At 42.2% G+C, this 15,363-nt stretch overlaps 1 protein-coding gene across 5 annotated transcripts in view; it reads right to left on the reverse strand.

The window, feature by feature from the left end:
- LOC122550092 (ATP-dependent 6-phosphofructokinase, platelet type-like) overlaps positions 1-15,363 on the reverse strand; it is a 98,599-nt gene that overhangs the window by 16,642 nt on the left and 66,594 nt on the right. For all 5 annotated transcript variants that reach the window (XM_043690658.1, XM_043690655.1, XM_043690654.1 and 2 more), the window contains one exon: positions 1,777-1,838. In XM_043690658.1, the coding sequence (XP_043546593.1) occupies positions 1,777-1,838 (62 nt within the window). The remainder of the gene's footprint in view (positions 1-1,776; positions 1,839-15,363) is intronic.

Here is a 15,363-nt window from a genome sequence, read left to right on the forward strand (position 1 = left end):
CTGATGGGTGAGTGCTGAACCAGAGGACACAGCTTAAAAATACGGGGTAGACCATTTAGGACAGAGATGAGGAGAAACTTCTTCACCCAGAGAGTGGTGGCTGTGTGGAATGCTCTGCCCCAGACGGCAGTGGAGGCCCAGTCTCTGGATTCATTTAAGAAAGAGTTGGATAGATCTCTAGGATTGTGGAATCAAGGGTTATGGAGATAAGGCAGGAACAGGATACTGATTAAGGATGATCAGCCATGATCATATTGAATGGTGGTGCAGGCTCGAAGGGCAGAATGGCCTACTCCTGCACCTATTGTCTATTGAATTAATTGGAATGCACACAGCTTTCCTGTGCCTTCTTTGTCAACTATTAGCTCATCTTTATTCCTCTAGTATTAACTGTGATTATTTGAAATTTGGCATTACTGTTTGACTTAAAAAATCACTGCAACATGCATCTATTTTCAACAATATTCTTATTAAATAGGATTAGTTCAAGAAGAATAAAAAACTAAAGTTGAGGCACTGGTCCAGAATTTGCTGCTTTCCCTATCCAACATTTCTCTCCTCACTCTTTAGGTAATGCAGATTGCTGAAAATGCAAGCTAATAACAATACAGTGAGGTCTGCAGGGCAACTGGAATTATGGTGAATCATGTTCCAATCAAATATCAAGGACCAAGAAAAAACAGGAATGGCAAAGAGGGAAATAGGATGGAACAAGGGTGGCTTCAGTCTATCTGCAGCATGTGGGCTGCAGCAGTTCAAGAAGGCAGCTCACCACTACCTTCTCACTATGGATGGCCAATAAATACTGGCCAGACAGCAAAACCCATATCCCACAGATGAATAAAAAAAATTACTCAAAGAAATAAAGAGACAGGAATAAATAAATTGGATTGAAAGAGCAAAACCATTCAAATCCAAGTTAGCAGGACTGGGTCGCCACTGCTGTAACTGTTTCCTTTCTGGGCCAACGACATTGCAAGAACATACATTGATTAAAGTATCCTCACGTCAATTGGCTGGATGGCTGGTTTGGAATACAGGGTGACACCAACAGTGAGAGTTCAATCCCTAGACTGGCTAAGGTCACCATGAGGTCCTGCCTTCTTGACCTCAGCCCTTGCCTGAGGTTAAACACCCCACTAGTCATCTCTCTCTAATGAGAGGGTGGTGCTATGGTATTCCAGGGCTATGGCAATGATATTGTTACACACACTGTTAATTATCAGCTTTAAATACCCAATGTGGTGAACGTTAAAGATAAACGACACACCAAAGCAACAATTTAATTAAATTCATAGCAAGCTTATGAAGTTAATAATGGGGCATCATAAGTTCATCAGATATAGGAGCAGAATTAGGCCATTCGGCCCACTCAATCATGACTAATATGCTCCTCAGGCAAAAGTGAGGTCTGCAGATGCTGGCAATTAGAGTCAAGATTAGAGTGGTGCTGGCAAAGCACAGCAGGTCAGGCAGCATCCGAGGAGCAGGAAAATCGATGTTTCAGACAGGAGCCTTTCATCAGGAAGGCTCCTCATCCCATTTTCCTGCCTCCTCCCCATAATCCTTCATCCCATTACCTGTTTAATTCCTACTTAAATTTACTCACTGATCCAGCATCCACTGCACTTTGGGGTAGCAAGTGAATAACAATTTGTAATGATTTGCAATTCACACAGTAGGTCTTCGTCACTGTGAATTATTGGAGGATTGATACACTAATAATGTCTGCCACATTAAATGCATCACTATGCAGTGTGGAACTGCCCTACTCACCTGAGTACTAAACCCCGTTGGATATTTGTTTTCATCTTTTCTGTTAAGTGTTCAACATTAGACTGAAAAACAAAAATATATTATCATAAAGGCAGAAGTCACATATTCGGCTTTTTTGAACACTAGTTCACAGAATAAGATTGGAAATATTTCATCTTGAACTTCAAAAGAAAAATGTATTCACACAAGTTTGGGTGGCAAAAATCAAAACCTCTAAAGAATTTCTGAAAGACTGCATACAATAAACAATTAGTCATAAAAACACAAAATAAACATAATGGATATTCTCAACAGATCTGCACACATCTGTGGAGAGATTGCCGATTGGTGACCATTTCTAAGTGCAATTGGTAAGATTGCCTTGATAATTAATTAACATCTCCCATTTTGAGTAATCAGCAGTTGGGTAGAGTTTTACTGCCAGCCACAAACACAAGTGTTTGATCACTTTCTTCTTCTCATTCATCTAGGTAAAAACAATGACTGCAGATGCTGGAAACCAGATTTTGGATTAGTGGTGCTGGAAGAGCACAGCAGTTGAGGCAGCATCCGAGCAGCAGTTGATCCTGCCTGAACTGCTGTGCTCTTCCAGCACCACTAATCCAAATTCTCATTCGTCTAGTTCAGTTAAACAGTAATGTTCACACCAATCAGTTGTAACAATGCAGAATCAGTTCTTTAATGAGCCATTACATAAGGTTCATACAGTCACTTTACTACTTAGAATGAAATAGTACAGCCTCATGAATTCATGCCAGCTCTCTGAAGCTCATTCCACTCACACTGTTCAATCCACACTTAGACTCCATTAGATTTATTTATTGTCACGTGTTTACAAATACAGTGAAAAGTGTTAGTGTGGTCACGCTCAAATGCCATCTTCAAACAGAATACAAAATAAGATCCAAATGCAATAGAACTTATCTTTACATTTCCTTCATGTAACAGGTTCTAGGGTCTCTGGAATGGGCCCTGCATCTCAACTACGAACACTTTAGTTGCTGCATCAGTTGATTCATCACTGTTTGTTCTTGCCCTCATGACCGCAACAATATTTGATTCGAGAAACAGAGTCTCGGTGCTCAATAATATTGCCACAATGGCATGCTGCTCACCCAGAATGCTCTGCAGGACAGAATGTACTCTATCTTCACCACTGCACAGCTGCACATGCACACTTATGATTTACACCAATATTTAAGTATTTACCTAAAGGTTTATTTCTTTCAAGCACGCATCCAATTTCCTTTCAAAATCATATGACTCTTCATACTTTCACTGACCTTGTGCAGTATGTGTTCCAGGTCATTCACGACTTCTTAATATGTAAAAAAGCTTGTCCTCCCAATCCCCCTGCATTTCTTTCTTAAAACCTTAAATCTCTGCCCTTAGTCTTTGTCCAATCAGCTCAGGGGTACAGTTTTCCTGGTCTGCTGTACCCTGTCATAACTTTGTGCACTTCTTTCAAATCATCCCTCAGTCTTCTTTGCCGTAGGAGAACGCTTTAGCTCTTCAATATGAACCTCACCTACCCTAATCCAGGATTCATTGAGCCAAATCTCTTCTCCACTCTCTCAAGGACTCTTACATCCTTCCCATCAATGTGGTAATCCAAACTGGACACAATATTTTCACTGGGGCTTAACCAGAACTTTATAGAGGGCCAGAATAATTTCCCTAAACAATCCTTGTTCTCAATTACATCCCAATCCACAATCCAACATGCACACTCAACTACCTGCCTAATTTTACCTTATGTCTCCATTCCAAACACACTGGCACTAAATCACATTGCAAAGATTCATGACAGTGACAACAAAATTACAACATGGAGACAGCAAAGATGATATTGCTCTTCTCAGTCTCCTAATCATTCTATTCCATAATCATATATGATCTACTTTGCTTCCAAAAACAGTGGTCTGAGAGATGTTCATCTTGCCAAAATACAGGGATTTCATCAGCTCTTCATCCTTGTCCTATGCCCACTTACCTCATGCACCTTATTCTGAGCAGAATGTTCACTGTGTGCTGATCCTACAAATAGCAAAATTTGGGTTGCATAGGTAGTACAAACATAGATTAATAGAGTCATAGAGCTGTACAGCTTGAGTCCAAACAGTCCATGCTGACCAAATATCCTAAATTAATGTAGTCCTTATTTGCCAGCATTTGGCCAATATCCCACTAAACCCTTTCTTATTCATATACCCATCCAGATGCCTTTTAAATGCTGTAACTGTACCAGCCTCCACCACTTCTCTGGCAGCTCATTCCATACCTGCATCACCTTCTGCATGAAAGAGTTGCCCCTTAGGTCTCTTTTAAATCTTTTCCCTCTCATCCTAAAACTATAACCTCTAGTTTTGGATTTCGCTACCCCTGGCAAAAAGACCTGGGTTATTCACCATATCTATGTCCCTCATGATTTTATAAACTTCTACATGATCACCCCTCAACCTCCAGCGCTCTAGGGAAAATAGCCCCAGCCTATTCAGCCTCTTCCTATAGCTCAAACCCTCCAAACCCAGCAACATCTTTGTAATTTCTTTCTGAACCCTTTCAAGTTTCACAACATCCTTCCTATAGCAAGGAAACCAGAACAGAATGCAGTATTCCAAAAGTGGCCTAACCAATGTCCTGTACAGTTGCAACATGACCTCCCAAAGCTATACTCAATGCACTGACCAATTACTTCAAGCATACCGAACAGCTTCTTCCTATCATATCTGCCTGCAACACTACTTTCAAGAAAGTATGAACCTGCATTCCAAGGTCTCTTTTTTCAGCAACTCTCCCCAGGGCCTTACCATTAAGTGTATAAGTCCTGCCCTGACTTGCTTTTCCAAAATGTAGCACCTCACATTTATCTGAATTAAACTCCATCTGCCACTCCTCGGTCCATCTGATCAAAGTCCCACTGTACTCTGAGGTAACCTTCTTGGCTGTCCACAACACCTCCAATTTTGGTGTCATCTGTTTGTTCCCACAAGAGTGCTATTAAAAAGTGGGGCATTATCAAAGGCTATAAAATCAGCCCCATTGAAGTTTGTGAGCAGCTGATACCTTGTTTTTATTAAGGCGGGTAAATGATTCACTTATTTGGAAAAATATAACTAAGTTCGTGTATTTGAACAGATTGAAGTACTTGCAGCTGATTGTGAGGATTTGTCTGCATGTTCACAGACATTAAAATATTGCAGCTCAACAATTCAGGACTGGTCTCCTCTCACCAATATTTGCTCAGTGTAGCTTTGTTTAATCAAAGGAATGCAGAAGCAGAGGCATAGGAGTAGGCCACTCAGAACTTGTTCTGTACTTCTGGCTGATCTGTACCTCAACTCTAGTGAATGCCTTAGCACCACATCCTTTAAAGGTCTCATCTAATAAACATGGAAAATACTCATCTACTTTTAGAAATAATTAGCAATATCACCTCATCAGAATATCCAAGCCAAGCTTAGGAACTGTAATGACAATGGATTGTATAATCAGATAAAATATCTTTCCTGTCAGCTAACAATATATAAGAAAGCTTAGCTGAGACCCTAGATAAATATCACTCTCTTGAAACATCTTTCACCCCTCCTTGATTGATAGCTCAAAGCTCTTAGCTGTCAATTTCACAAACGTTGTTTAACAAAGCTTAAGTGGTTTCAAGTTCAGTTTCAGGTATATGTCTGGAGGCAAACGATGGGACATGGGGCCTCTGTGTTTTGGGAGGGTGGAGTGAATAGTGAAGGAGGTGGGTCACAAGGCCCAGAATTCTTTTAAACTGGAATGAAGTCTCACAACACTGACACCACAGGCCTTTCAAAACAGCCCACCCTCACAAATGACAGGCTCCATACCTTTCTCAAGAGTCAGCTGGCCCGACTGCAACCAGCATCTGGCCCCACCCTCCACCCCGGCGAGATAAATCCCCCTGCTATTACCTGAGATGGGCATGTGAAACAGGTCATTTACCCACATTCTGCTACCCACCTCAAGGATGAAAATCAGGCCAATGAAACTGAAGATGTGCACACACGAAAGATGAATAAAATGAGAAATACAAAGACAAGACAGCAAAATGGCAGGACAAAGGTCACGGCCTGAAATTTCTGTATTTAATATTGAGTCTAGTAGGCTGTAAATTGCCTAATCAAAGGATGAGGTGCAGTTTCTCAAGCTTACACTGAACATCACTGAAAGCATGCAACAGGCTAAGGACAGGGCTATCAGCGTGAAACCAAGGTGGAGAATTAAAACAAGAAGCCACCATCAACCCAGGTCCATATCGCTGACTGAATAGAGATGTTTCACAAAGCAGTTACCTAAATTGTGGTTGATCTCCACACTCTAGAGGAGGCAACATTGTAAACAGTGAATGCAGCAGACAAAATGGTGAAGGAGAAGCTGGAAAAGGCTGCATCATCTGAAAAGCGGGGTGAAAATGTAGTGTTAGGATCTTTGAGGAGTGAACCGGGTATCATGCAGGGAAAAAATCTTCACTATCTTCTCCATAGCCACCCCGGCGAGATAAATCCCCCTGCTATTACCTGAGATGGGCATGTGAAACAGGTCATTTACCCACATTCTGCTACCCACCTCAAGGATGAAAATCAGGCCAATGAAACTGAAGATGTGCACACACGAAAGGAGGTGGAGTTCAGTGCCTGGGGGAGCTGGGGAACAGATAGGAACCCAGGAGATGGGGATCAGCAGCTTGGGGGAGGGAGTCAGAAGAGCATGGGATTGAGGAGAAGGGGAAGGGACTCTTTCCTACTCCCCCTCCACACCAATTCTCTCCTTTCCTGACTGTCATTGTTCCCCCACCCTCACCATCCTCCTGACTCTCTCCATGAACCCCCAATTTCCTCCCCTCCAAATTCCAACCTTGCACATCCTGATAATCTGCTGCCGAACCCCATTTCAAAAATCCACACACTTCAGTGACGTTACATGTCCATTCTACATGGTGAGATGGTATCTAGAAACATGTGCGTGCACGTTCTGGATTACTGCGCAGGTGTAGTTGGCTGCAATTGCAAACACTGCTTGGGGAGGGACCACCAGTGTCAAAGACGGAAGACCTACTTACGCATAGTTACCTGATGAAGGAGCAGCGCTCTGAAAGCTGGAACTTCCAAATAAACCTGTTGGACTATAACCTAGTGTTGTGTGACTTTTAACTATGTCCACCCAGTCCAAGACTAGCACCTCCACATCCTACCTTATGCAGCAGTCTTTCTGGTCTACCAGTCAAACAGGTTTTGAGTGTGATGGTGCAGGGAACAAGGGTGACCAGAACTGCGTCATTGGTTGCTTACAATTTCCACTTCACACCTCCTTAGTTTCCATACATAAAAAGGCACTTAAATATATTTAATCCATTGTTAGAGCTTTATAATGGTTGAAGTGATAGATAAGGGTGTTGTATTTCAACAAGTGCATAGTGTTAAATTTGAGCTATTCTCCAAATTTTCCACATGCTGCATAAGGTTAGCTCACCCTAGTTATTCAAGTACAGGTCTGGTAAAGCCATATGTCAATTCACTAAGTTGTCGATTCACTCTGCATTATCAGCCAGCTAAATCTGGCACAGGGATTTTCAAAAAGCACAAAATCAGAGCAAGAATGCAGTAGAGAAACAACAACAAATTAATGATTGCAACATTATCTTCTGTTGGATAGTCATCAACATACGTTTTCTTTATTTGAGGATAAGGACAACGTAAGTCTTGTTGGAAGACAATACAAATTCCATTAGTCTTCAGTGGTCTGCAATTATTATAAGGAGGATCTTGTTAAAGTAAGCGATGAATAACACAATAATACAAAAGTCAATACATCAGTTGCAGGAAATTGGAAATATAAACAGAAAATGCTGGAAACTAGCAGCAGGTCAGGCAATGCCTAAGGACAGTAATAAAATTAACATTTCAGGTCAAAACAACGCTTCATCAGATGGTCAGGATGAAACTCATTACTCTGTAAATCACCACTCACTTTGTTTAAAAAAAAGTTTTCTTCATTCTATACCAATCACTAGTCTTGGACTCTGGAAATATCAGGACAGTGTGTGACTTGGAAGGAAATTTAAAGATAGTGGTGTTCAAACACACCTACTCCCTTTATCTTAATTAATGGGAATTGCAGTTTTAAGAAGAGCTGCCAAAGTAGCTTTGATAAATCACTGCAGTGTTCCTTATAGATAGCACTCACTGCCAACGCAGTGCAGCTGTGATTGAAAGTGTGTGTGTTTAAGCTAATGGATGGAGTATTCATTAAGCCAAGCTCAGAATCGTATCACACTTCATGAATGTTGTTGCAGCTTTACTCAAAGAGGAAAGCAGATATATTCCATGGTGTTTCCTGATTTGTGCCATCGAGATTGTATAAAGGCTTTAATCACACTGAACACACAACCTTCAGCCTGCGTTGGCAAGTAAGGCATTTACATGATTATATTTTGCACGTTAAACTGCTGTAGAGATCTACCAAGCCTCAAACTCATGATACGCTACTTGATGCCAGTTAGTCTCATTACTTTTACCCTATTTGCGTACAACATTTCACATAAGATATTAATCACTGTGTTACAATCACCATGGGGATCTAAAATATTAGAAAGATCTTTGAAGTCCCAGTCAATCAGTAAAGACAAAATTTCAAGTTTTAATACTTTTACTGTCACAATGAACTCGAAGCAACATTGATTGAACACTATTTCAGTTGATAACTTATATTTAAACTGCAGAACACTTTCCCCACTTAACTATTAAAATTTCTTTACTTAAATTTTAAATTAGGCAATTTGATTCTAATTGGTCAACATTGTCCTGAGGAATTAACCAGTAAATGAGTATCACCTTTTTGTTGAGTTGAAACACACACAAAGCAATGTCATACTGTTCTGTTTGCAAAGAATAGGATTCTGTGCATTAATACAAGTACTTCCAATACATGTGGGAAGGTATTGTTCTGGAGTCATAGAGTCATAGAGATGTACAGCATGAAATTAGACCCTTCGGTCTAACTTATCCATGCTGACCAGATATCCTAAATTAATCTAGTCCCATTTGCTAGCATTTGGCCCATATCCCTCTAGTCTCTTGCTATTCACATGCTCATCCAGATGCCTTTTAAATGTTATAATTCTATCAGCCTACACCCCTGGTAGTTCATTCCATACACGCACCACCCTCTGCATGAAAAAGTTGCCCTTTAGGTCCCTTTTAATCCTATGCCCTCTCGTTTTGGACTCCCCCACTTTGGATAAAGACCTTGTCTATTCAGCCTACCATACCCTTCTGTGATGAAGTGACCAGGAAGGTTGATGAGGACAGGGTGGTAAACGTAGTCTATATGGATTTCAGCAAGGCCTTTGATCAGGTACCTCATGCTAGGCTGCTCTGGAAAGTTAGATCGCATGGAATCCAGGAGGAGCTGGCAAATTGGATACAAATTTGCATGATGGTAGGAAGTAGAGTGTAATAATGGAAAGATGCTCGTCGGACTGGAGGCCTCTGACTAGTGGAGTGCCTCAGGGGTTGGTTCTAGGCCCATGACTGTTTGTTATCTGTATCAGTGATTTGGATGAGAATGTACAAGGCCTGATTAGTAAGTTTGCTGATGACACTAAAATAGGCGGTATCGTGGACAATGAGGAAGGTTATCAGAAATTGCAGCAGGACCTTGATCAGCTGGGGAAGTGGGATGAGAAATGGGAAATGGAATTTAATATAAATTGAAGTGAATTGAATTGAATTTATTGTCACATGTACCAAGGCACAATGAAAAGCTTTGTCTCGCAAGCAATACAGGCAGATTACACAGTTAAGTAGCACAGATAGTAAATAATAGGTAAACAGTGGCAAAAACTAAAACACAGGTACAGGCAAATGTTAAGAACTTATGAGTCCATTCAGTTTTTTTTTGATTAGATTACTTACAGTGTGGAAGCAGGCCCTTCAGCACAACAAGTCCACACCGACCCGTTGAAGAGTAACCCACTCAGACCCAATCCCCTACATTTACCCCTTCAACTCACACTACGGGCAATTTAGCATGGTCTATTCACCTAACCTACACATTTTTGAACTGTGGGAGGAAACCGGAGCACACCTGTGCAGACACGGGGAGAATGTGCAAACTCCACACCATCAGTCGCCTGAGGCGGGAATTGAAGCGGCATCTCTGGCGCTGTGAGGCAACAGTGCTAACCACTGTGCCACCATGCTGCCCATTGTTATTCTAACAACAGTAGGGTAGAAACTGTTGTAAAACTGGCTGGTGTGTGTGTGTTCAGGCTTCTGTACCTTCTCCCCGATGGTAGAGGTTGTAGAAAAGCATTGCCATGGTGGGATGGATCTTTGAGAATGCTGGCGGCCTTTCATTGACAATGGGCCTGGTAGATGGATTCTATAGATGAGAGGTTGGCTTTGTGACTGTCCAGGCCGAGTTCACTACTCTCTGTAACTGATCTTGAATGGTATAGTTGCCATACCAGGTCGTGATATATCCAGACAGAATGCTGTCAATGACACACCTATAAAAGTTGGCAAGGGTATTTGCCATCATACCAAATTTTCTCAGCTGCCTGAGGAAGAAGAGACATTGTTGGGCCTTTGTGACCAGTGCGTCCACATGACGTGTCCAAGAACGCTTGTTATGAATGATCACTTCCAGGAGCTTGCCACTCTCCACTCGTTCCACCTCTGTGCTGTTAATGCCTAGGGGGGCATGAGTAACATCCCGCCGAAAGTCAATCATGAGTTCCTTGATTTTGCCAGCATTGAGAGCAAGGGTGTTCTCAGTGCACCATTTTTCCAGGTCTTTCACCTCCCTTATGTAGTCTGTTTCATTGCCATCTGAGATTTGACCGACTATGATGGTGTCATCAGCGAACTTGTAAATGACATTAGTCTGGTATTTGGCGACTCATTCATGGGTGTACAGTGAGTACAGTAGGGGGCTAAGTATGCACCCCTGGGGGCTTCCAGTGTTGAGTGTTAGCAAGGATGAAATATTATCCCCAGCCTTCACTGATTATGGCCTGTGGGTCAGGAAACTGACGATCCATTTGCAGAGAGTGGCACTTAGTCCAAGATCACTAAGTTTAGTAATCAGTCTCACGGGGATAATAGTGTTGAAGGCTAAACTGTAGTCAACGAGTAGAATTCTTACATAGCTGTTCTTGGTGTCAAGATGTTCTAGAGAGTAGTGAAGGGCAAGTGATATGCCATCTGACGTGGATCTGTTGGTCTGATAAGTAAATTGGAATGGGTCAAGAGTAATGGAGAGACTGGAGTTGATTAATGCCATGACCAGCCTTTCAAAGCACTTCATGACCATCAAGGGTAGGGTCACTGAGCAGTAGTCATTGAGACGTGCTGCATGAACCTTCTTAGGCACAGGAATGATGTTGGCCCTCTTGAAACAGGCAGGGACAGTGGCCTACTGCAGGGAGAGGTTGAAGATGTCCAAGACCTCTGCCAGTTGATCTGCGCATGCCCTGAGTGCACGGCCTGGTATTCCGTCACTTTCCTTGGATTCACACAAAGGAAAACTGATCTGACCTCTGATGCAATGACTGCTGGGATAGGTTCATCAGGACTTGTTGGAATAGGTGTTACTTCTCCGCTGAAATTCTGCTCAAAGCGAGCATACGGGCCATCTTGAATTTGGAAAGTTAAATGAAGGTAGGAGTTTCATTGTAAATGGTAGGCCTTAATGACTGAAGTGGAATAGAGGGACCTTAGAAAATAGAATATAGAACAAAACAGCGCAGAACAGGCCCTTCAGCCCTTGATGTTGCGCCGACCTGTAAACTATTCTCAGCTCATCCTCCTACACTATCCCAAAATCATCCATGTGCTTATCTAAGGATTGTTTAAATCTCCCTAATGTGGCTGAGTTGACTACATTAGCAGGTAGGGCATTCCATGCCCTCACCACTCTCTGCGTAAAGAACCTGCCTCTGACATCTATCTTAAATCTATCACCCCTCAATTTCTAGTTATACCCTCTCGTATAAGCTGACATCATCATCCTAGGAAAAAGACTTTCACTGTCTACCCTATCTAATCCTCTGATCATCTTATATGTCTCTATCAAATCCCCCCTTAGCCTTCTTCTTTCCAATGAGAACAGACCCAAGTCTCTCAGCCTTGCCTCATAAGACCTTCCCTCCAGACCAGGCAACATCCTGGTAGATCTCCTCTGCACCTTTTCCAATGCTTCCACATCCTTCCTGTAATGGGATGACCAGAACTCTACACAATATTCCAAGTGTGGCCACACCAGCGTTTTGTATAGTTGAAGCATGATATTGCGGTTCCATAACTCAATCACTCTACCAATTAAACCTAACACACCGTATGCCTTCTTAACAGCACTATCCACCTGGGTGGCAACTTTCAGGGATCTATGCACATGGACTCCAAGATCCCCCTGCACATCCACATGACCAAGAATCTTTCCATTGACCCAGTATTCTGCCTTCCTGTTATTCTTCCCAAAGTGCATCACCTCACATTTAGCTGCCAATTCTGCAGTTTATCCCAATCCCCATGCAACTTGTAACATTCTTCCAAACTGTCCACTTCTCCACCGATTTAGTGTCATTTACAAATTTACTAATCCATCCAGCTATGCCTGCGCCTAAGTCATTTAGAAAAATGATAAACAGCAGTGGTCCCAAAACAGATCCTTGTGGCACACCACTAGTAACTGGACTCCAGACTGAACATTTTCCATCAACCACCACTCGCTGCCTTCTTTCAGAAAGCCAGTTTCTAATCCAAACTGCTAAATCACCCTCAATTCCATGCTTTGCATTTTCTCCATCAGCCTACCATGTGGAACCTTATCAAAGGCTTTACTGAAGTCCATGTATACCATGTCAACTGTCCAACCATCATCTACATGCTTGGTCACCTTCTCAAAAAACTCAATGAGGTTTGTGAGACACGACCTGCCCTTGACAAAACCATGTTAACTGTCTGAAATCAAGTTGTTGTTTGCTAGATGATTATAAATCTTATCTCTTATAATCCTTTTCAAAATATTTTCTACAACAGAAGTAAGGCTCACTGGTCTATAATTACCTGGGTCATCTCTGCTGCCCTTCTTGAACAAGGGCACAACATTTGCAATCCTCCAGTCCTCAGGTACTAAACCTGTAAACAATGACGACTCAAATATTAAAGCCAAAGGCTCCGCTATCTCCTCCCTAGCTTCCTAGAGAATCCTCGGATAAATCGAATCCGGCCCAGGGGACTTGTCTACTTTCACTCCTTCTAGAATTGATAACACCTGTGCGAAACTAACCTCGATCCTTTATAGTCTAATATCTCGTACCTTATTCTTCTCCTCTACAATATTCTGCTTTTCCTGAGTGAACACTGATGAGAAATGTTCATTTAGCACCTCTCTGATCTCCACAGGGTCCATACTCAACATTCCACTTCTGTCTTTGACTGGCCCTATTCCTATCCTAATCAACCTTTTATTCCTCACATACCTATAGAAAGCTTTAGTGACCTTGATGTTCAGGTGCATAGTTCTCTGGAAGTGGAGTCACAAGTAGACAGAGTAGTGAAGTAGGCTTTTGACACATGGCCTTCATCAGTCAGGGCATTGTGTATAGAAGTTGAGAAGCTATGTTGCAGTTATACAGGACGAGAGGCCTCATTTGAAGTGTTCTGTTCAGTTTTGGTCACCTTGCTACAGGAAAGATGTTCTTAAACTGGAAAGAGTGCAGAAGAAATTTACAAGGATGTTGCCTGGACTCATTAGTCTGAGTTATAGGGAGAGGTTGGACAAGCTAGGACTTTTTTCATTTAAGCGTAGGAGACTGAGGGGGGTGATCTTTGAGAAGTGTATAACATCATGAGCAGCATGGATTGGGTGAATGTACTCAGTCATTTTCCCAGCTTTGGGGAATTGAGGACTGGAGGGCATCAGTTTAAGGTTAGCGGGGAAAAAATAAAAGGGAACCTGATGGCAACCTTTTTAAACAGAGGATGGTGTGTATATGGAATGTGCTCTGAGCAGATGTGATTGAGGCGGGTACATTAGCAACATTTAAAAGGCATTTGGACAAATACATGGATAGGAAAGATTTAGAAGGATATGGGCCAAATGCAGGGAAATGGCGTTAGCGTGAACAAACATTTTGGTTGGCATGGACCAGTTTGGGCCAAAGGGCCTGTCTTCGTGCTGTACGGCTCTAGGATTCTATGATTTTATTAATTTCTATATGGTCACCCCTCAGCCTCTGACGCTCCAGGGAAAACAACCCCAGCCTATTCAGCTTCTCTCAATCGCTCAAACCCTCCAATCCTAGCAAAATCCTTGTAAATCTTTTCTGAACCCTTTGAAGTTTCACAACATCCTTCGTATAGCAGGGAGACCAGAATTGCAAGCAGCATTCCAAAAATGATCTAAGTAATGTCCTGTACAGCTGCAACATGACTTCCCAACACCTATACTCAATGCACTAACCAATTAAGGCAAGCATACCAAATGCCTTCTTCACCATCCTATCTATCCGTGTCTCCCAGTTCAAGGAACTATGAACCTGCACTCCAGAGTCTCTTTGTTCAGCAACATCACCCAGGACCTTACCCTTAAGGGTATAAGTCCTGCGTTGATTTGCCTTTCCAAAATACGCACCTCACATTTATCTAAATTAATCTCCCTCTGATACTCCTTGGCATATTGGCCCATCTGATTAAGATCCCGTTGTACTCTGGGGTAACCTACTTGGCTGTCCACTACAACTCCAATTTTGGTGTCTCTACAAACTTACAAAGCATACCTTGAATCTAAGGCATTTATATAAATGATGATAAGCAGTGGACCCCAGCACGGATCCTTGAGGTACACCACTCCTCATAGGCGTCCAGTCTGAAAAGCAACCCTCCACCGTTCTAGTGGTATTATTACTAGACTATTAATCCAGAGACCCAGGTAATATCCCACCATGGAAGACGGTGAAGTTTGATTTCAAAACAAAATCTGGAATTAAGAGTCTAATAATGAATATCAAACCATTCGATGAATATCAAACTATTCCCGATTGTTGGGAAAAATACATCTGGTTCATTAATATCCTCTAGGTCAGTAAATTTCCATCCTTATCTGGCCTGGCCCATATGTGACTCCAGAACCACAGCAATGTGCTTGACTCATATCCACCCTCTGGGCAACTAGGGATGGGCAATAAATGCAACAACACCGACATTCCATGACTGAATTTCATTTTTTTTTAATGTGCCACTGTGCAGGCCTGACTGCCAAAGCTAAACTGGTTGAGAAACCAGACAGTGATTCCCCTCTACTGTAAACATACCTCCACTAGTCAGTTTACACAGATTTCCTACAGTTCCATCAGATATAATAGTGGCCTTTTTGACAACTACCCAAACTACAGCTGACCCATTTGTTCAGCAGGCAAGTCTGATTCTGAAATAGGTTAGATCAGGGATAATCCTAAGTGGCATAGTGGTTGGCACTACTGCCTCACAGCACCAGGGACCTAGGTGCAATTCTACCTTCAGGCAACTGTGTGGAGTGTGCACATTCTTCTCATGTCTG

Source organism: Chiloscyllium plagiosum, chromosome 5 (assembly GCF_004010195.1).
Source record: "Chiloscyllium plagiosum isolate BGI_BamShark_2017 chromosome 5, ASM401019v2, whole genome shotgun sequence".
Lineage (NCBI taxonomy): Eukaryota > Metazoa > Chordata > Chondrichthyes > Orectolobiformes > Hemiscylliidae > Chiloscyllium > Chiloscyllium plagiosum.